The sequence below is a fragment of the Schistocerca americana genome, chromosome 2 (assembly GCF_021461395.2).
Source record: "Schistocerca americana isolate TAMUIC-IGC-003095 chromosome 2, iqSchAmer2.1, whole genome shotgun sequence".
Lineage (NCBI taxonomy): Eukaryota > Metazoa > Arthropoda > Insecta > Orthoptera > Acrididae > Schistocerca > Schistocerca americana.
Window position 1 is genome coordinate 176103809 of NC_060120.1, and position 23644 is coordinate 176127452.

The 23644-nt window shown below is 40.7% G+C and overlaps 1 protein-coding gene across 2 annotated transcripts in view; it reads left to right on the forward strand.

The window, feature by feature from the left end:
- LOC124588910 (esterase FE4-like) overlaps positions 1-22429 on the forward strand; it is a 292280-nt gene extending 269851 nt beyond the window's left edge. For both annotated transcript variants that reach the window (XM_047131505.1, XM_047131506.1), the window contains 2 exons: positions 18575-18695; positions 21666-22429. In XM_047131505.1, coding sequence (XP_046987461.1) covers positions 18575-18695; positions 21666-21819 — 275 coding nt within the window. In that variant the 3' untranslated portion in view covers positions 21820-22429. The remainder of the gene's footprint in view (positions 1-18574; positions 18696-21665) is intronic.
- Positions 22430-23644: the final 1215 nt, after the last annotated feature.

Genomic DNA, 23644 nt, shown 5'->3' on the forward strand with positions numbered 1-23644 from the left:
TGGATGTAACAATTATGGGGATATGTTGTGGCTCAGTTGTATGCAAAGCAGGTGGGCAATCTTCAGTTCACTGATAGGATATTGTAAACATACTACAAGTGTTGAAAGGACACTGCTGGCAAAACATTGCACAGCCTATCCCGAAATATTGCTCAAGCGTGAGAGATACATACCATTATACGAGGTGCAACAATAAAGTAATGAGACTGATTTTCTTTGCAAGACATGGCAACCCTGCAGGCTTGCATAGGCACAATATCTTTGACCTTGGCCTGTAAGCTACTTCTAGTCCAAGCGGCACATCGATGCAACTGCTCAGTCGTGAGTTGTGCTGTAATAAGTTAACACATGTTTGTGTCTCTCGTCACGGAAATGGAACCGCATAATATTGCGCAACAGTATTCCATTTCTTTTTGCGATAAATTGGGTGAAAATGTGATGACAACTTACGGTAAGCTTCAGAAGGCTTTTAGAGAGGAGGTTATGTTAAGAGCTCAAGTTTTTCATTGGCATAAAATGTCTAGTGAAGGTAAAATGAATGTTGAAGATGAAGAGCGCAGTGGACGACCATCAACCTCGTGGATGGATGCCATCTTGGCCAGGGTGCATGAACTCATACCATCTGATCGAAGATTATCCACGGAAATTATTGCAGAGGAACTGAACATCAATCGAGAAATGGTTCGTCTAATAATAACTGAGGATCTTGGTATGAGAAAGATTTGTGCAAAAATGGTCCCCAAAAATCTCACACCACAACAACGACAAACACGGAAAAATGTGTGGCAGCCAATCTGTTAGAGCAAATGGAAATCAATCCAGAATTGTTGAGCCGTGTTATCAGTGGTGATGAAAGTTGGTTTTTTCAGTACGATCCAGAGACAAAACGCCAAAGTTCGCAATGGTGTTGAAAGGGATCACCCAGACCATGAAAGCTCGCATGTCAAAGTCGAAAGTGAAATGCATGCTTGTGTGCTTCTTTGATTCCAAGGGAATTGTTCATAAAGAGTGGGTGCCTCCTGGACAAACAGTTAACCAATATTACTAGAAAGAAATTTTAGAAAGACTTCGTAAAAGAGTTCTTCATGTCCGTGCCAACATTGCTGATAATTGGATTCTGCATCATGATAATGCGCCATCCCATACTGCTCTGCCAGTACAGCAATTTTTAACCTCAAAACAAATTTCAGTACTACCACAACCACTTTATTCACCAGATATCGCTCCGTGTGACTTTTTTCTTTTTCCAAGACTCAAAACGGCAGTCAAGGGACACCATTTTCAAACAACACAAGATGTCCAGAAAGCTGTGACAAGGGTCTTGGAGGATATTACAGAAGATGAGTTCCAGAAATGTTACAATCAATGGCAGAAGCACTGGAAAAAGTGTGTGCAATCAGAAGGGAACTACTTTGAAGGAGACAACACTAAACTTGACTAAAACAGTAAGCAACTTTTTTTTTTTCCACATCAGTCCCATTACTTTATTGTCGCACCTTGTACATTCATTGAAATAGGACCAACTTTTTGAAAGTATCTGCTGTCTTTCAGATTTATTATGTTAATGTGCCTGGTGTAGCCACAGATATTATTAAGTGGTATAGTGACAGTTTACTGTTAATGGAGTATACAGATTAAATTTCTGTGATTGCTTCTTTTTTTATGTATATCTTGACTCATTCAACATCCCTGAACATTCTTCTTCTTGATAGGCTCTACAGAACAAAATTAGTGGGCAGAAAACTTACAGTGTCATCAATGACAGAACAATAGCCAAGAAGTGATCAGACACACTTAGCCTCTGTTATCAGTGGCCACTAAGACAAGATTGCGACTGAATTTAGTGTGAGCAACAGTCTAGCTGGGATGGGTAGTGAGGGTAATGAAGAGAAGTGGTGTTGGGAGGGATAACAGGATAGGGGTGGAGGAAGATGCTAATATTGCCTGTGGGAGCGTGCAGGGACATAGTGGGGACAGGATAGGGCTGCTAGGTGCAGCATTGGGAGGCTGTGCTGGTGGGGGTGGGGTGGGGAGGGGGGACAGGGAACAGGGAAGAGGGGAACATTGGGGGGGGGGGGGGGTGAAAAGGGAGAGGAGAGAAGTAGAGAAGGAGAGAAGGAGAAGGGGAAAAGACTTCGTAGGTGTGTTTGTGGAATATGAGGCATGTGTAGTACTGGAGTGGTAGCAAGGGAGTGCATAGGCAGGTGGACGACAGGGAGAAATGAAGTTGGAAGGCAGGGGGATTACAGGAACAAAGGATATGTTGGAGTGAGAGTTCCCACCTGTGCTGCACATAAAAGCTGGTGTTGGTGGGAAGAATCCACATGGCATAGGCTGTGAAACAGTCATTGAAGGTGAAGCACGTCTTTTTGGGCAGCATGTTCAGTAGTTGGGCGGTGCAGCAGTCTTGTGGCCAGTCTGGCAGTTGCCATTCATACACACAGACAGCCTGTCAGTTGCAATGACCATGTAGAATGTGGCAAAGTGGTTGTAGGTAAGTTTGTAGATCACATGGCTGGTTTCATAGGCAGCCCTGTTCATGACGGGGTAGGATCAGACTGTGACAGTACTGGTGTAGGTGGTAATATTGAGAAGGGGGGGGGGGGGGATGGGTGGGACAGGTCTTGCACCTATGTCTGCAGAGTACAGTACAGGGACAGCTATGGATATTTTGTAAGTTGAGTGGGTGGTAGAATAACAGTGTGGGAGGCATGGGAAGGATAATGGGTAGGGTATTCCTCATTTTGGGGGATTACAAAAGCTAGTTGAAAACCTGGTGGAAAATGTGATTCATTTACACCAGTTCTGGTTGGTATTGAGTCACTAGAGGAATATTCCTTTGTCGTCAGATAGACCTAGATGCAAGGCCTGCCCTATATATCCTCTCATTAAAACCTCCTCCAATCCTGCCCCAGGCACCTCCAACCTAATAAATGCAACCACTGTGCTGCATTCTGCATGGGCATGAAAACTAACTGTCTGCACAAATGGCCAACAAAATGTGGCCAAGAGACAGCTGAACCACCCAGTTGCTGAATATTGCTCCCACCACAATGTGCTTCAATTTAAAAACTGCTTCATAGCTTGTCCCAGCTGGAACCTTCCTACTAACACCAGCTTTCCTGAATTGCACAGGTGGAAACCCTGCCTACAACATATCCTTCATTCTCATAACCCCCCTGGCCTCAGCCTTTGCTAGTCTGTGTCTTCCACCTCCCTAACCGCTTCCATGCTCCCAGTCCAGTACTATACATGCCTTCTACCTCACCAATGCACCTACACAGTCCTTTCCCCACCTCTGCTTCTCTCCCTTCACTACCTCCACCTGCTCCCCCCCCCCCCCCCCCCCCCCCCAACACCACCACCACCACCACCACTTCCTCACATCGCCAGCACAACCTCCCAATACTGTACCTAGCAGCCCTATCCTAACTCCACCATCTACATCTACATATATACTCTGTAAACCACTATGAGGTGAATGGCAGAGGGTGCTTCCCATTGTACCTGATATTAGTGTTTCTTCCTGTTCCATTGATGTACAGTGTGTGGGAAGAATGATTGATTGAATGCCTCTGGGAATGCAGTAATTATTCTAATCTTATCCTCATGATCCCCATGTGAGTGATATATAGAGGGTTGTAGTACATTTCTAGAGAAATCACTTAAAATCTGTTCTTGAAATTTCATTAATAGATTTTCTCTGGACAGTTTATGTCCACCTTCATGAGCCCTCCAGTTCAGTTCCTTCAGTATCTCTCCCATAGATTAAACAAACCTGTGACTATTCATGCTGTTCTTCTCTGTAAGTGTTCAACATCCCCTGTCATTCCTATCTGGTACAGGTCCAACACACTTGAGCAACATTCTAGAACTGGTAGCATGAGTGATTTGTAAGCAGTCTCCTTTGTAGACTGACTGCTCTTTCCCGGTATATTCTACCAATAAATCGAAGTCTGCCACCTGCTTTACCAACGACTGAACCTATGTGATCATTCCATTTCATATCCCTACAAAGTGTTACACCCAGGTATTTGTATGAGTTGGCAATTCCAACAGTGGCTCACTGATATTATAGTTCTGGGATACTACGTTTTTTCGTTTTGTGAAGTGCACAGTTTTACATTTCCGAGCATTTAGAGCAATTTGCCAATCTCTGCACTATATTGAAATCTTATCAAGAATTGAATGAAAATTCACGCAGTTTCTTTCAGATATTATTGCATTATATATAACTGCATCATCTGCAAAAAGCCTGATTTTACTATTAATATTGTCTGAAAGGTCATTAATGTAAAACATGAACATTAAGGGTCCCAACACACTTCCCTAGGACACACCCGAAATTACTTCTACATTTAACAATGACTCTCCATCCGAGGTAACATGCTGGGTCCTCTCTGCCAAAACATCCTCAGTCCAGTCACAAATTTCACTTGATACCCCATATAATCGTACTTTTGACAATAAGCATAGGTGTTGTACTGAGTCAAATACTTTTCAGAAATCATGATAAACTGCATCTACCTGGTTGCATTGATCCAGAGCTTTCAGTATGCCATGTGAGAAAAGTGCAAGTTGAGTTTCACATGATCGATGTTTCCGAAATCCATGTGGGTTGGTCATTCTGGTCAAGGTACCTCATTATATTTGAGCTCAGAATGTGTTCTAAGATTCTACAACAAATCGATATCAACCACATTGGATGGTAGTTTTGTGGATCACTTCCATCACCCTTCTTGTAGAAATGTGTGACCTGCACTTTTTTCCAAGAAGTTAGCACAGTTTTTTGTTTGAGGGATCTACAATAGATTATAGTTATAAGAGGGGTTAACTCAGCTGCCAATTCAGTATAGAATACGGCAGGGATTCCATCAAAGGCTGGAGCTTTGTTCAGTTTTAAATATATCAGCTGTTTCTCAATACCACTGACACTAATACTTATTTCATTCATCTTTTCAATGGCACAAGTTTTAAATTGGGGCAATTCTCCTGGATTTTCCTTTGTAAAGGAACATTTGAAGATGGAGTTAAGCATTTCAGCTTAAACTTTGCTAACCTCAATTTCAGTTTGTGTCTCATTTGCTAGGGGCTGGACACTAACTTTGATGCCAGTAACAGCCTTTACATACCATCAGAATTTCTCCAGGTTCTGTGTAAGATTACTTGACAATATTCTGCTGTAGTAGTCACTGAATGCATCATGCATTGCTTTCTTGGTAGTAAAATGTGTTTCATTCAGCATTTCTCTTTCTATAGCATCACGCTTTATTTTACACATATTACGCAGTAATCTCTGTTTCTTTAGAAATTTCTTTACAGTGATAGTATACCATGGAGGTTCCCTCTCATTATGAACTGTTCTACTCAGTACATATCTATGCAGTGGATGGTCTACTATTCTTTTCAACATGAGTCAGAGCTCCTCTACATGATCCTGCCATGTGCTGGAAGTTTCAAGTTCCTTGTTGAGATATGATCTACTGATTTTTTATCCAGTTTATGGAAGATATATATCTTTTCGCTTGTTTTAGTTGCCCTTCGTACTTTGGTAATGTTCATTGCTACGCCAGTTTCAGTGTGAACATCCTCAAAGAAATCAGGTCGGCTTGTTGTCATTAGATCCAATATATTTCCATCACGTGTGGGGTTCCTAACTGACTGTTCTTGGTAGCTTTCTGAGAAGGCATTTTGTAAAGTTTCACAGGATGTCTTATCATGCCCACCACTAACAAAACTGTAATTTTTCCAATTAATTATTGGATGATTCAAGTCTCCCCTGATTATTACAGTTACATTACCTAATGTACAAATGAACTAAGGTTTTCTCTGAAGTTTTTGGTTACATCAGGAGATGAGTCTACTAGGCGATAGAATGATACAATTATTATTTTATGCCCATTCCTGATACTGAGTCATGTCCAAACAATCTCACATGCAGCTTCAATTCTTATCTCAGTGAATTTGAGTTTCTTGTCTACTGGAACAAATACACCATTTCACATTTGCCTATCCTGTCGATATACACTTACATTTTCCCCAAAAAATCTCACTGCTATCAATTTCAGGTTTCAATCAGCTTTCTGTACCTAGTATTATAGGAGCTTCACTGCTTTTCATGAGTGCTTCAAACTCTGGCACTTTGCTGTGAATGCTTCGGCAGTTTACATTAGGATTCTAATACTCTCACCAGTGGGTGGCATTTCTTTTGATCTTACATTGGTACTTCTGGGATTCCTATGGCTGTCATTACCTACATTGGATGGAGTCACCTAAGCTAAAAAATGCTCGTGTGCACCCTACACACAGTCAACTACCTGAGTAAGTGCCTCTGATGTCTAGTGTACACTTGACCTATTTATGTGGACCGTACAGTTCTCGACCCTAAGGCCCAAGTCCTGGAAGTCACTCCCTTGTTTGTCAAAGAACTTTTGAAGTTTCTGGTTCAGTCCTTCCACTCAAATCAGAACCAAAGGGCCACAATCAGTTCTGCGGAAAATGCTGTAAATTGTGAGCTTCATTGAAACTCCACACGCAAGGCTGGTCTTCTCAACAATCTCTGCCAGTCACTGGAATGACCCAAGAATGACCTCGGAGCCCAGATGACAGGCATCACTTGTTCCAATGTGTGCCAAAATATGCAGCTGGTTGCACACCATTCCTTCAGTGGTTGTTGGAATAGCCTCAACATGTTGAATGAGGCCCCTAGGCATACACACTGAGTGCACCTTGTGACCTTTCCTGTCCCTAGTGCCCATTTCCCTAAAAGGTACCAACATACACCGTACATTTGAACTCCCAACGATTAACAGACCCCTACCCTTTCGTGTTTGCCTCCTCCTAACACAAGACAAAACAAGTTTCCCCAAAACACTGACTCAGTTTCATTTTCAGTGAAGAAAGCACCTCAAACTCGTTGGTAAGGGGATCAGTACACCATCCTGAGTCCTCCCTGGTCCCTGTCCACCCTTTACAGGACACTTAGATCTACCATAGGCATGCCACACACAGTCAAGTAGATGGGAGATAACAGATCTTCTACTTTCTGCAGAGGAGACATGGTACACAGGAGAGAATAGTACCTGGGGTATCTCTGGTACGGATATCACAGGTACACAACACTCAGATGCCAATCATTTGATAGTAGTCAGGGCAATTTCCAGTTTCTTATGAATGTAAAACAACTCATCCTGAGTTTGAGAGTAGCATTCACAGTGGGGCTGCATTTTGACTGGTGCAATGTATTGCAAGGCAGTGAACAAAAAACTTTAAATTAAGCCTGCTGATTATCTTTCCGAGATTTCTGTTGAGGCAACACAAAAGCCTGTGGTAAAAATTACTAGTTTCCTGAAACGTTTTGATGTTAATTAGAGTTGTTGGCAAACTCAAAAACAGAGGTAATTTATGATAAATGCAGATAATATATAGGGCTACTCCTCTTTAAAGGGAAAATGTATGTAACTCAATATATTAGTTAGAAAAGGTGCTACAGTAACTAAATCACGAACTCCGATTTGCTGCAAACTGCTAGTAGATTTTGCGAAGGTCACTGGTAGCTTCCAAAAATTTTCAAAAACACATATTTATTTGCAATGATATGCAGTGAAATTCAGGGGTGATGTGTTCTTGGGCTGAACTGTGAACCACAAATGCTGATTTGCTATGAAATAAATTACGTATCCAAAACACTCATTTGGCAACTTATGAAAATATATCTACATTTACAACTACATCTATACTCTGCAAGCCACAGTAAGGTGCATGGTAGAGGGTATATCTCATTGTACCAGCATTTATTTGCATTGTTGATATACAGTGAAACTCACGGGTGATGCGCTCTTTGGCTGACGTGAGGACCACAACAGTTTTGTAAGCATCTAAAAATTCTCAAACTAACCTATTTCTCATGTAATTCTACAGTGAAATTAGAGGAAGATTTTTTTTAAATGAGGATAGGCCTACTGTTCTCACAGATTTTAATAGAGCACAATTTAGTTTAAGTCTACAACTGTCAATAACAGTACTATAGGTTATCGTGGCACTCATGAATATTTGAAATTTCACAGTATATCACAATACAAATAGGTACTGATACAATCAATGAATAATTATGTAAAAGTGACAAGAACAGTAAAATATGCGAATCAAGAACTTTAAGTCAGGCGATGATCTTGTACAAGCGGCCTCATACAAGGGTAAAATTCCTAAGTCGGCTTTAATATACAAATAAATGTGCATATTGCACGGATTTTTCACTTAGCTGATTCTGTGCACACTTCTGCACTGGCGTGCCAAAGAACTCTGCAGCATAAGTTTACCTTGATCGAAATCTCTGAAATGTACAGCACCAGCAAAGCACATCATCTGCCTGCTGCAGCTGACAATGCATCCATGTCTCTGCACACTCCCAGAGGAAACACTAGCATCTTCCTCCACTCCTATCCTGGTATCCCTCCCCCTCTCCACAAAATGTTTCTTCATTACCCTCACTGCCCACCCCAGCTAGATTGCTGCTCACATCAGACACAGTCTGATCTTAGCACCTGGTGGCGATAGCGGCCATGGGTATATGAGTTGTGCTTGTGTTATTGTGGCGTTTTCTACTTCTGAAAAAAGACTTTGCTTGAAAGCTGGAATATTTCCAGCAGTCTTTTTCATTGTGCCTATCTATGATTCCAAACCTCCTCTATTTGGTGTTCAGCAGTTTACCCTTCCCATATCGTTGTTACTCCATACTGGACTTTCCACTGCCAGATTTCAAACTTCCTGAAAGATTAAAATTGTACACTGCACAATGACTCAAATCGATAACCATTGGCTTTTGCAAGCAAATGCTCACCACAGACTGAGCTGTCCAGGCATAGAGTGTAATCAACAAATAGTTTGATCAGTAGGGCATTTTCCTACAAAAAACAAAGATTCTGCATTTGAATCCCAGTCTGTCTTACAGTTTTAATCTGCCAGGAAGTTCCAGATCAGTGTACACTCCATTTCAAAGTGAATATTCATTCCGGAGATTTGATTTTGTGTAGCCATACTGCTGCCCAGAAATTACTGATCTCCAGAATCAAGGTATTATTCCCCTAAAGCCATCTTCAAATGCAAACATAGGCATCAAAACACAAGTGTTATACTCAGAGTGGCTTGTGAATGCACAAAAGTAATCTACCAGCCCACACAGTATGCATGCATCACCATGATCACAGCCTGCATACCAGTGATCTTTACAGAGCCACCATAGTGGGGCTAAAGCATATGACATGACATACCATCACTGAGGAATAAAGCAGGCACTTTTAGCAATAAGTACCCCTTTGATGCAATTTTGAACCAAAAACTGCATTTTTACATTTCCAAATAATTTATGTATAACATACAGGGGGTGGACAAAAATATGGAAATACCAAAAGCACAATAATAAACAATACTAATCACAATAATAAAAGTATGATAATACGCTGTAGGGAAACTTTTGGCACTCAAAACAGCTCCCACTTATCCTGTAGTGGATAAAGACAGGTCCCGTATGGTTTTCGAGGGTACCTAATACCACTCTACCTGCCAAATAGTGGCAAGTTAAGGTAACAATGATTGACATGGATAGTGATTACCTCCATTCCCTCAAGAATAGACCACAAATGCTCAACAGTATTGAGATCTAGTGACTGTAGTGGCCAGGGGAGATGTGACAAGTCGATTCTCGTGCTCACAAAAACCAGTCCTGGATGATGCGAGCTGTGTTAACAGAGGCCCCTTTGCTTTGAACACAGCATCAACACTGGGGAACAAATATTGCACCTTGGGATGGGCAGAATTAGCCAAAATGGTCACATAATCCTTGGCAGTAATGGGACCTTCCATGGTAAGCATGGAACTCATGGAATACCATGATATGGTTGCTCAAATCATCACTGAACCCCCCACCATGTTTCACCCTTGGCAGCAAGCAGTCTGCACCGTAGACCAGATGTAAACTTGCGCATAAGGTTGAAATAATGTGAAACAAGATTAATCCTATGAAATGACTTTCTTCCATTGCTCCAGAGTCCTGGTTTTATGGATTTGTCACCACATTTTCCTGTTATGGGCATTTGCTTCACTAATGACTAGTTTTGGAAGATGACTAGTTTTGGAATTCCAGCTCACTGTGCAATTTACAGCTTATGGAGCTCCTTTCATGTTGTTTTGGTGCTGACAGGGTTCACAGTTCTGCAGTGACTTTTGCAACTGTCATCCTGTTATTTTTCGTCACAACCCTCTTCAGTGACCATCTGTGATGATCAGTGTATGCCACTTTTTTCGGCTTTCCCTGTAAGCAGTATAAATCTTCAGTATGGTACCTCTTGAAAGACCAAACATTTTGACTACCTTGGTTATGGAAACACCCCACCATACGATCACCAGTAATTTGCTCACATTTGAATTCACTTAGCTCAGTCATAATGCACCAAACAGAATACTGTTCGGACTGAGACTGACCCTTACAAAATACTGAGGACACTCCATAAGTTGCCCTTTGTTGTCAAATACAACAGCATACTTGCAGGCTTGGCTATCATCTGAAATTATGTTCAAGCATTGCATTTCTTGTAGCATTTAAATATTTTTGTCCAGCTCCTGTACACAAGGCACATTCTGCTCGAATATTTCGAATAAAATCATGAGACTTCACAAATACTACCTGCTTTACATATAACACTAGATAAGAAATTCTGTTGCAGCAATAACACCACATCTGCTTTTATTGTCTCCAGAGGAAGGGTTACATACATGTTGCATATTACTATTCCTGGATTCACGTAGAGACATTTGTTTAAGTTCATTTACATGTGCGTGAAAAGGAGTCCATAAGGAAATGACTAGTTTCTCGTATATTACTTTAATAAAGTATGTGTGTAAACAAGCTTTTTCCCTTGCATTTGAAATTTGTATGGTCTCTTGAGGTAACAGTACATACACTATGTGATCAAAAGTATCTGGACACCTGGCTGAAAACAACTTACAATTTCGTGGTGTCCTCCATCGGTTATGCTGGAATTCAATATGGTGTTGGCCCGCCCTTAGCCTTGATGACTGCTTCCACTCTTGCAGGCATACATTCAACCAGGTGCTGGAAGGTTTCTTGGGTAACGGCAGTGCTTTCTTCACAGAGTGGTGCACTGAGTAGAGGTATCGATGTTGGTCAGTGAGGCCTGGCACGAAGTCGGCATTCCAAAACATCCCAAAGGTGTTCTATAGGATACAGGTCAGGACGCTGTGCTGGCCAGTCCATTACAGGGATGTTGTTGTGTAACCATTCTGTCACAGGCTTTGCATTATGAACAGGTGCTTGATCGTGTTGAAAAATGCAATCGCCATCCCCGAATTGCTCTTCAACAGTGGGAAGCAAGAAGGTGCTTAGAACATCAACGTAGGCCTGTGCTGTGATAGTGCCATGCAAAACAACAATGGGTGCAAGCCCCTTCCTGGAAAAACACAACCACACCGTAACACCACCACCTCCGAATTTTACTGTTGGTACTACACACGTTGGCAGATGACGTTCACTGGGCATTCGCCATAGCCACACCTTACCATCGGATAACCACATTGTATACCGTGATTTGTCACTCCACACAATGCTTTTCCACTGTTCAATTGTCCAATGTTTACACTCTTTACACCAAGCGAGGCATCGCTTGGCATTAACCGGTGTGATGTGTGGCTTATGAGCAGCCGCTCCACCATGATATCCAAGTTTTCTCACCTCCTGCGCAACTGTCATAGTAGATGCAGTGGATCATGATGCAGTTTGGAATTTCTGTGTGATGGTCTGCATAGATGTCTGCCTATTACACATTACAACCCTCTTCAACTGTTGGCGGTCTCTGTCATCCAACATATGAGGTCGGTCTGTATGTGTCCCATTCTGATTAGATTAGATTAGATTAGATTAGATTTACTTTCATTCCAATTGATCCGTAGTGAGGAGGTCCTCCAGGATGTGGAACATGTCAGAAAACAACAATACATGACAAATATTTAAACTAAAACAAATAAGCTAATGTACCATTCCACAGGTCCCAAGTGGAATGATCGTCATTTTTTAATGAACACTAAGAGTCATTTTACAAATACTATTGCACTGAATTTAAAAAAAAAAAAAGTTTTATATTTATTTATAAGGTAAGAAACATGTAATACAACTACTGTAATACTTATTTACAATGAACACATTACTGCACTGAAATGGTGCAGAAGTTAGATTATACTTACACACACACACACACACACACACACACACACACACACACACACACACACACACAAATTTTCAGTGAACACATTACTGCACTGAAATTGTGCAGAAGTTATGTTGTACTTATATACAAATCAGTTGGTTTTCCTCAGAAATTCATCAATGGAGTAGAAGGAGTTGGCCACCAATAAATCCTTCAGGCTTCTCTTAAACTGAATTTCATTGGTTGTTAAGCTTTTTATGGCTGCTGGCAAGTTATTGAAAATGTGTGTTCCTGAATAATGCACACCTTTTTGTACAAGACTAAGTGACTTTAAATCCTTGTGAAGATTATTCTTATTTCTAGTATTGATTCCATGAATTGAGCTGTTGGTTTGAAAAAGTGATATATTTTTAATGACAAATTTCATTAAGGAATAAATATATTGGGAAGCTGTAGTTAGTATCTGATCTCTTACGATGTCTAATAACTACTAAGGTCACTGATATGGAGTACCTGGCAGTAGGTGGCAGCACAATGCACCTAAAATGAAAAATGTATGTATTTGGGGATGTCTGGGTACTTTTGATCACATAGTGTACGTCATACCCATATGGACGCTTTGTGATGGAAAAAAAAAGAATGAAAATGATCTTATGGCATTGTTGGCTGGGAGGCCCCATGCGGGGGAGTTCAGCCGCAATGTTGCAAGTCCCTTTTAGTTGACGCCACTTTGGTGACTTGCGAGTCAATGATGATGAAAGACACAAAACCCAGTCATCTCGAGGCAGAGAAAATCCCTGACTCCACCGGGAATCAAACCCGGGCCCCCGTCCGCGGGAAGCGAGAACACTAGCGCAAGACCACGAGCTATGGACCATGATGGAAAATATGCATCATTAGTAACATAGCACATTCAAGTGATCCCTTTTTCATACCATGAAAGGCAAATTGGGCTGTGTTTCATCTGTGTAGCCAACTCAGTGCTGTTGGGGAATTTGGAGAAATGTTTGGAGGAATATTCTCCTAGCAACACTGCCACACTGAAATTCTACCTCCTAATATCATGTACAGTAGAGAGAACATTTTCAGTCTAGAAAACAATTATTTCACTGATGAGAGAAAGGTATCTATTCCACAGAATTTTGGAAAATTCACTGTCACAAAAAGCAAGTGTCAATACCGTAAGCTCCTTACTGAACATTACAGGTGATACTCCAGTATTCCCATGCCTGTGGAACATGTAGTTTAAAATTTAATCCTTATGTGAACTTATTTTCAGTATTCAAAAAGCAATTCCTACATATACTGAATTGTGTGAGTATTTGATAGCTGTTGAGCATGTTAATGGAACTTTTCAGGTGGATATCAATGCCCAGCGATAATGCTCCTGCAACTTATTGTCAACTTTTGGACTTTGAGAAAGGTTGAACTATTGACATGATGGACATGAAAGCATCATACTGACAGATCAAACAACTGCACAGTGACTGCAGGAAGAGTGGTGACCAGATGAAGTCAGAGAACAGTGCGGCCTTTAGACTAGGCAGTAGTCCCAGAAGAATTGCACCATGAGAAACTCCTAGAATTGCTTGGTTGACTCCAATGGATGGATTACAACAACAGCTGAAATCTGGACAGAGATTACAGGCAATTTGTCACCAAGAACTGTCAAGAAAATATGGGTTGAAACTTGGGTTTAGGCCTTGCATTGATACCTACATCTACATCTACATGCAAACTCTTCAATCCACTACATGGTTCCAGAATGAGATTTTCACTCTGCAGCGGAGTGTGTGCTGATATGAAACTTCCTGGGAGATTAAAACTGTGTGCCAGACTGAGACTCGAACTTGGGACCTTTGCCTTTCACGGGCAAATGCTTGCCCTTGAAAGGCAAAGGTCCCGAGTTTGAGTCTTGGTCCGGCACACAGTTTCAATCTGCCAGGAAGTTTCACTACATGGTGTTTGGCAGAGGGTACCCTGTACCACTAATAGTTATTTCCTTTTCTGCTCCATTTGCAAATAGAGTGAGGGAAAAATGACTATCTATATACCTCCTTATGAGCCCTAATCTCTCTAGTCTTATCTTCATGGTCCTTACACAAAATGTATGTTGGTGGCAGTAGAACCACTAAGCAGTCAGCCTCAAACAACAGTTCTCTAAATTTTCTCTATAGCTCTCCTCAAAAAGAGCATCACCTCTCCTCCAGTGATACCCATTTGACATCCCAAAGCATCCCCGTAATACCTGTATGTTGTTAAAACCTACTGGTAACAAATCTAGCAACCACCATTTCCTAAAATTCTTCCAGTAAACTGAAGTCAAACATTCACCTTCCCTACTACAGTCCTTAAATGCCCAATTCCCTTTCATACTGCTTTGCAACATTATGCCTAGATATTTAATCAATGGGACTGTGTCAAGCAACATTCTACTAACACTGTATTAAAATATTATGGGTTTGTTTTTTCTACTCATTTGCATTAACTTATATTTTTCTATGTTTAAAGCTACCTGTCATTCTTCACACCAACTAGAAATTTTGTCTAAGTCATCTTGTATCCTCCTATGGTCACTCAATGAGGACACCTTCCCACAAACCACAACAGGATCATTTAGTAATCGTGAAAGATCTTACGGAGATGACAGATAAACTCCAGTGGAAGACTATGCAGGAGAGACGCTCAGTAGCTCGGTACAGGCTTTTGTTGAAGTTTCGAGAACATACCTTACCAAAGAGTCAAGCAGAATATTGCTCCCTCCTACGTATATCTCGCGAAGAGACCATGAGGATAAAATCAGAGAGATTAGAGCCCACATAGAGGCATACCGACAATCCTTCTTTCCACGAACAATACGAGACTGGAATAGAAGGGAGAACCGATAGAGGTACTCAAGGTACCCTCTGCCACACACCGTCAGGTGGCTTGCGGAGTATGGATGTAGATGTAGATGTAGATCATCAGCTAACAGCCACAGATTACTGCTAGCCTTGGCCACCAGATCATTTTTGTATATAGAAAATAACAGCAGCCCCATCACATGTCGGTGGGGAACTCCTGAAGATGTCTCTTATGAACACTTGCCACTGAGGACAACATACAGGGCTCTGTTAGTTAATGTCTTCAAGTCACTTGCACATCTGGAAACCTATTCTGTAAGCTTGTATCTTCATTAACCCTTCAACTGCTCTGGACGTGTTAACGCGCATGCCTTTGTACCTGTCCCTGTAAGCTCTGAACATGTTTACGCGCACCACCAGTCCTCCTACCTGGTATTCTGAATGTGAAGATACATTCAGAGTGTCAGGTAGAAGGGCTGGTGGCACGCGTAAACATGTTCAGAGCACACAGGGACAGGTACAAAGGCACGTGCGTTAACACGTCCAGAGCAGTTAAAAGTTTAACAGTCAGCACTGTGGCACTGTGTCAAATGATTTATGGAAATCTAGGATTATGGACTCCACCTGCTGCACTTCATCCACAGTTTGCAGGATCTCATATGAGAAAAGGGGAAACAGAGTATCAATTCAGTAATGCTTTCTAAAACCATGCTGATCTTGGACAGAAGCTTTTCCTCCTCAAAGAAATTTATTACATTCAAACTGAGAATATGTTCAAATATTCTGCAACACACCAATTTTAAAGATGTTTGTCTATAATTTTGTGGGTATATTCTTTTACTGTTCTTATATGCAAGGAGGCGTCTGAGCTTTTTTCCAGTTGCTTGGGACAGGTAAGAGATTCATGATAAATCCAAGCTAAGTAAGAGGCCGATGCTGTGGAGTACTCTTTGTAACACCAAATTCGGATTCCATCAGGACCTGCTGAGTTGTTTGCTTTCAACACTTTCAGTTGTTTCTCTACACCAGGGATGCTTATTACTATATCCTTCATACAAGAGCCTGTGCTCTGGTCGAACAATGATACGTTAGTACAGTTCTCCTGCAGAAACGATTTCTTAAATGCAAAGTTTAAAACTTTGGTTGTACTTTTGTTATCTTCTACTGCCACAACAGACTGGTCAGCAAGTGACTGGATGGAAGCCTTAGCCCTCTTAGTGATTTTATGCAAGGCTAGAATTTTTTTGTGTTCTCAGCAAGCTGTATTGCTAAGAGACAATGGTGGAAGTTGCTGTATGCTTTGTGCATCAATTTTTTTACTGACACATGAATTTCTATTAACTTTTGCCTGTCACCATTTGCACATCCTCTTTTGAACCTTTGCATCGTCAGCATTTTTCGAATTAGGTTGTTAAACCATGGTAGGTCTTTTCCATCCTCCATCCACTTACTCTGTACAAACTTCTCCAGGGTATGATTTATAATCAGTTTAAACTTTGCCCATAATTCCTCTATGTACACTGTATTGGAATTAAATGATGTCAATTCATTGTCTAAGTGGGATGCTAACAACTGTCTATGAGCTCTATAGAGCAGAAATACCCTCTTAGCCTCCTTGACTCATGTTTTAACTTTACAAACCAAAATTATGATGACATGGCACTCTATACTGATCTGGTTGATTAGGTTAGGTTTGGTTGTGCATGCACTGTTTACAACTGTCACCACATCACAGACAACAGATAATTACTCAATGTACAGCCAGAGTCAAGTGGAACACTTGAGTGGCTTTTTGTAGTGTTCAGCAAGGAGTTTTGCTTCTGTTTATGACGGTCAGAGTGATATCCCGAAACAATCTGGTGAAAAGTCTCAGGCAACAGTGATTCTCAAGACGCATGTTTGGAATCATGATGCGAATAAGACAACACAACTGATTCAGTAATTGTTGGAAGGAAGATGAATCCTCACCATTATGTGAGAAGAACAGTTGTCATGTCCTTATTGACCAGGGTACCAAATATCATATTCCAGCAGGATAATGAAAGAGGCCAAACCGAAGGTCACACCGCAAATGCCTTGAGGAATGTACGGATTTGGTCTCTCTGCAGCGCATCCCCCCCCTCCCAGCCACCATCGTTTTATCACCCAAAGCATATGTCTGGGATGTGATGGTATGGTAATACACGCTTCAGCCAGCAATATCCTGAAATTGGAGAGCTTGCATTTCAAGAAAATAAGAAATTTCTCAAGATGAGATCTGGAGGCTGTTGGTTTCCAAGCCACAATGAATACAGTAGTGGATTAGTGTCATTTTGGGGTCACACTCCAAACTGATACTGATGATGGACATCATATACTACATGTTACGTACTGAACATCTCCACAAGTTTGATAAATATCTTACTGGTGGGAGCATCACGGTGCACCACTTTCAATTTCTGTCAGTGTATTTAGTAATATATTGTAAAAGACAAGATTAATAGTAATTAATGTTAAATTTTTACAACCAACATCAGAAATGGGTAGCAGTGTTTCGGTCTTCTAAAAAGTTTCTGTTTTAAATTGGTTTGTTCTTTTTAAACGAGTGTTTGCTGTATTTCTGGTGCATTTTCCCCATTCTGAAGTGTGTGTGTTTCAGAAATTTCAGTGCATACCTCTACGTTTTGCTGAAGGACATTAATATTTTGGTCATAACAGTCATATCGGCCCTTCATATTAGTTATGATGAATATAAACGTGTGTCAGGCTGCTATTAATTCAGAGAAATAAAAGGAAAATGTTACTGACCTTTGGATTACACCTGGAGCTTGCTCAGAGCTTGATTTGTTAAGGCAACAGCTCATTATAAGCAGATTTAAAAACTAAAACTAAAGTAAACTCCGGCTGAACAGGCCACGAAGGCCCAACGGTACCCGCCGGCTGTCATGTCATCTTCAGCGCACAGACACCACTGGATGTGGATATGAAGAGGCATGTGATCAACACACCGCTCTCCTGGCTGTATATCAGTTTACAAGACCAGAGTAGCTACTTATCAGTCAAGTAGCTCCTCAGTTTGCCTCACAAGGGCTGAGTGCACCCTGCTTGCCAACAGCACTCCGCAGACCGGATGGTCATCCATCCAAGTGTTAGCCCAGCCCAACTGCGACTAACTTCAGTGATCTGATGGGGAACCAATGTTACCACTGTGGCAGAGCAGTCAGCTATAAGTAGATTTCGGTTTGGAAATTAGTCTGGCACATCTGTTCGCATGTTGCAACGTATTCTTTAAATTGTTTTTTTGGTATTTCTGATCAGATTTGATTGCATTCAACTCATTTCACTCCACTTGATTACCTCCATTTACTCTGAGTGAAGTAATTCTGCTAAATCTTTTTATTTATTGAAGCAATAGTGTTATCAGTATGCATGATTCTGCATTAGGAACATGAGTAGCCATTCATTAATTTTTCATGCAAGAGAGATGCTCATTTTTTTTTTATGTTCTCGCACATAGCTTGTCTTCTTTAGGGGCTTCACATGCAGATGATCTACCATACCTATTCTTCTCTTGGGCTCTGCCACATGGATCTAATGGGGCAGTAACTGGAGCAAGACTTGTAAAAATGTGGACCAACTTTGCAAAGACTGGGTGAGTAATAAATAATTTTTGTTGTTCTGGTCTTTAGTCCAAAGATTGATTTGATGCAGCCCTCCAAACTACTCTATCCTGAGCTAGATCCTTTATCTCTGCATAACTACTGCAACCTATATCCATTTGAAACTATTTAGCATAGTTAAGCCTTGGTCTACCCTTACAATTTTTTTCCTTTCACACTTACTTCCATTACCAAACAGATAATTGCTTGAGGCCTCCCTTCTTTTTGTCATACTGTGTCATAAACTAATGAGGGCTGGAACTTCAATAGAGGCAACTATTTATTTACAGCTCATACAACATAGGTACATGTTTCAAAGTTTTACTGACCTTCAGAGTAGTCACTAGCATTGTGTATAACCCGTTGCCAGCGATGTGTAAGTCGTAGGATACTCTTAGCAGTGGCAGTTGTGTTGACAGTTCGAGCGGCATGGTCTATTGCCCGACGAATATGTAGTAGTTCTGAAGGGAATGACGTGAAGTGTTTCCTTCAGTTTAGAAATTGAGTTGAACTCACGAGGACTTAAGTCAGGGGAGTACAGTAGGTGGTATAGCACTTACAAGGGAACCTCCCCATTGCACCCCCCTCAGATTTAGTTATAAGTTGACACAGTGGATAGGCCTTGAAAAACTGAACACAGATCAATCGAGAAAACAGGAAGAAGTTGTGTGGAAATATGAAAAAAATAATCAAAATATACAAACTGAGTAGTCCATGCACAAGATAGGCAACATCAAGGATAAAGTGAGCTCAGGAGCGCCGCGGTCCTGTGGTTAGCGTGAGCAGCTGCGGAACGAAAGGTCCTTGGTTCAAGTCTCCCCTCGAGTGAAAAGTTCACTTTTTTTTTAAAGTTATGATCTGTCTGTTCGTTCATTGATGTCTCTGTTCACTGTAATAAGTTTAGTGTCTGTGTTTTGCGACTGCACTGCAAAACCGTGCGATTAGTAGACGAAAGGACGTGCCTCTCCAATTGGAACCGAAAACATTTGATCACAAGGTCATAGGTCAAACGATTCCTCCACAGGAAAACACATCTTATATATTCCATATGACACTGGTGACGGCATGTGCGTCACATGACAGGAATATGTTGTCGACCCACCTAACTTGTACACTTGGCGAATGGGTAAAAAGATTCTTCTACCTTGCCCGATACTACTGCGCAGTTACCTCGCATCAGATGGACGGACGGACAGATAATAATTGTCTGAAAATAAAAAATTAAACTTTTCACTCGAGGGAAGACTTGAACCAAGGACTTCTCGTTGCGCAGCTGCTCATGCTAACCACGGGACCACTGCGCTCCTGAGCTCCCATTATCTTTGATGTTGCCTATTGTGTGCATGGACTACTCAGTTTGTATATTTTGCTTATTTTTTTTTTTCAGAGTTTCACACAACTTCTTCCTGTTTTCTCTATTGGTCTGTCTTCAGTTTTTCAAGGCCTATCCACTGTGCCAACTTATAACTAAATCTGAGGGGGGTGCGATGGGGAGGTTCCCTTGTTAGTAGTCTCATCAGTCAAACAAATCAGTAACAGCTTGCACTGTATGTGCTTGAGCATTGTCCTGCAAAATGGTGGTCAGATCCTGCAGAAAGTGTCATCACTTCTGTCTCTAAGCTGGTAGTATGTTGTGTTCCAAAAATGAACAGCATAGAGACAGAAATGATGACACTTTCTGCAGGACCTGACCATCATTTTGCACGACAATGCCCAAGCACGTACAGTGCAAGCTGTTACTGATTTGTCTGACTGATGGGGCTGCTAAGTGCTATACCACCTACTGCACCTCCCCTGACTTAGGTCCTCGTAAGTTCAACTCTATTTCTAAACTGAAGGAAACACTTCACGGCATTTGCTTCAGAACTGCTACAAATTTTTTGGGCAATAGACCGCACCGCTCAAACTGTCAACACAACTGGCACTACTAAGAGTATCCTACGACTTCCACATCGCTGGCAATGGGCTATACACAATGCTGGTGACTACTTTGAAGATAAGAAAAACTTTGAAACATGTATCTATTCTGTATGAGCTGTAAATAAATAGTTGCCACTATTAAAGTTCCAACCCTCGTATTTTCTCCTCTAGTAATCTTTAATTTAACCACATTATTGGTGGGTGGGGTCCATGGCTGTGGGCTGAGTTACTTGAAGAAATACAGCAACATGCTACTTTTTGTGTAGCTTTATTTTCTGTGAGGACACATTTTGACCATTCACTGATCTTTAACTTGCGTAATACATTTCAAACTTCATTAGAATGTTTTTAATGATGCATTTTTAATGCTGCAGCTACCTTTTGTTCCGCAATTTGTGGCTCATTTTTGCCCTTTATATCCACAGCACAAACACTTTCAGGTTCACTGATTCAATACAGCATTCACCATGTGGCTGGCAAATTTTACTCAGTCACAGAACACACTTGAGTGCTGTTTGCACAATCCAAAATTTGGGCATCATTATTTCATTTCTTTAATGGGCAGAGGTAGACTGTGACATCATGAAGAACTGTTCTGACAATCTTACTACAGAAGATGGAATAAATTTAGTTGCTCATGAGCAGTCACAATTGTTACCTCTCAGCATACAAGTTCCCACACCAAAAGATGAATAAACAGCTGCATGAAATAATATGAGGACAATGGGATTAAAGGTTTTTCATTTTTAATTTATCTTTAAATTACATGGTCGCTCCATTCTGAATATAATGAATTTCAGTCAGCTTTATCTTGGTGCTGTGTAAGTTCAAAAAGCAAATAAAACATTAAAACATTATTTTTGTCAGTCCCAAAAGATGTGTCATTTTATAATTTAGTTTGCCTATTTCAGTATTGGTATTAATTTTCCAGTTAACATTGTTATATTGTTAAAAATCAAAAAAGGATGTCACTACAAAGTCCTTGTCTCTTGACATAAAATGGTTCTCAGTACAAGAGATGCTAATTTTGACTTGTTTTCCAGGCATCCAACACCAGTAGATGATCCCTTGTTACCCGTGAACTGGACCAGCTATACATTTGAACTGCCAATTTACTTGGATATTGGATCAGAAATGCAACTAAAAACTGGGCTCAAGGAAAAAGCTATGGACTTCTGGCACAATCTAGTACCATGACATGAAGTGTACTTTGAAGCCATAAATGATAGTGTCAATCACAATGAAATACGAACACCAAATGGTTTCTTACTGCAGGCATTATTTCTATGGACTATATATCAAAGTTAACTTGTTTTATTAATTTGTGTCACAAATCTGACTGTCAGTATGAAACAATTAGACAAAATGAAAGAATAACACAAATCAGAAAATACAAAGCTACAAACATTCCATGGCTATCTCTTCTCCCTGTACGCTGGCATGCAGTTTACAATGTGATGATCGGAAAGATGTGAAAAACAACTAATGACAAGATATGTAGCACAGTTGTGTGTTTTCATTCTTAGATGCAGTATTTTTCTACAGAGATAATTAGTGAATAAGAAAACTTATTCCACAGAAGATTATAAATTCAAACCACAAACTTGTCTGCTGAAGATACATTGCTTGATAACTCAACATTCAGTAAGCAGCTCAAATACAGTGGCTGGTAATTTGAGAGAGAGCAGAAAAGGAGCCATGATTATCTTTTAACAGAAATGATCAATTTTAATGAACAATTTATTTAATGAACATATTCTGTTATAAATTACAGAGCATTAATTTTTACTGATTCACACATATGGAGACACTTATTGGGGATTGCATCTGTCAGAATCCCTTCTGATAAGACTGATGTTTTTTTCATGATGTTTCAAGTAATAGTTCATAAAACAGTTTGCATTTCACCTTCATATATTTTTAAATTGTGATTCTGTACAGCTGTAATTTAAATTTGCTTTGTAAGATGAGCTAGAGCCAGAAATAATACAGACACCAAGTTAGCATTTCATTTCTAGCAGAGCACTGAGAGGACTCGAAGAACTATACTTTTCACTCTCTCAAGATATTCTCGAATCCTGGTTGTATGGGGACAGCCAGTTCATTTTCTCTTCATGGCTGACTGAGTGGTGCAAAGTGACTCCACTCATTGCAGTGTACAGGGTGCCCGTAATTAAAGTTCCAGTTTCAAAACACTGTAAAAAGTCTACCACTGCTCAGAATGACATCAAATTTGAACAGCATATTATTGACACAGAGGGAAACGTCATGGAACAAAAACAAAATTTAACAAAAACAAGGTTGGCTATAAATGACAGATGAATCATAATATGACAGCTATGGTTTGAGTTGCACATTACTCCATCAACATTGTTCAGTGTTCAGCACAACTCCAGCAGTCAACAGTTGTGACACTGTTAGGCAAGCCCAATCACCATGGTGAGGTCATACCACAGATGATGGGAAAAAATCAGTTCTTAACTGTCCCAAGGCCAAAAATCGCATAAAAAGCAAAATGACATTGGTTTTTAATTGTCATGAGACAGACACAAGACATGTTCAATATGCTGTCTATCATTTTCTACCACAAGTTGAAATTGAGAAACATCACGTCGCACAACAGATCAGAGTGTCTTGGGGATCACATTCAGAATGTGTTGCGCAACGCATAGCTTACATTCAGCTACAGTCATAACTGGAGCACTGAACACAATTTCTTTATTAAGATCAGGTTACCTGGACAACCAGGCTGTAGGGAAATGAGGGCTTATAATTCTACCATTTCCGAAGCGCCTTTGCAGCGGCTGCTTTATTTGCTGTGCAATGTATGGAGGAGTGCAATCATGCATACAGATGCTCCTACCCACACATCCGCACTATTGGGTGTTTGAAATGACATTGGTACACAAAATTACTCTCATAGCATTTACCCACAGGACTCATCTCCTCAAAAAAATATGGTCCTACGATGGATAAATGATGCCATCAACCCACACTAAACCGTCACCTTTGCAGGATGAAG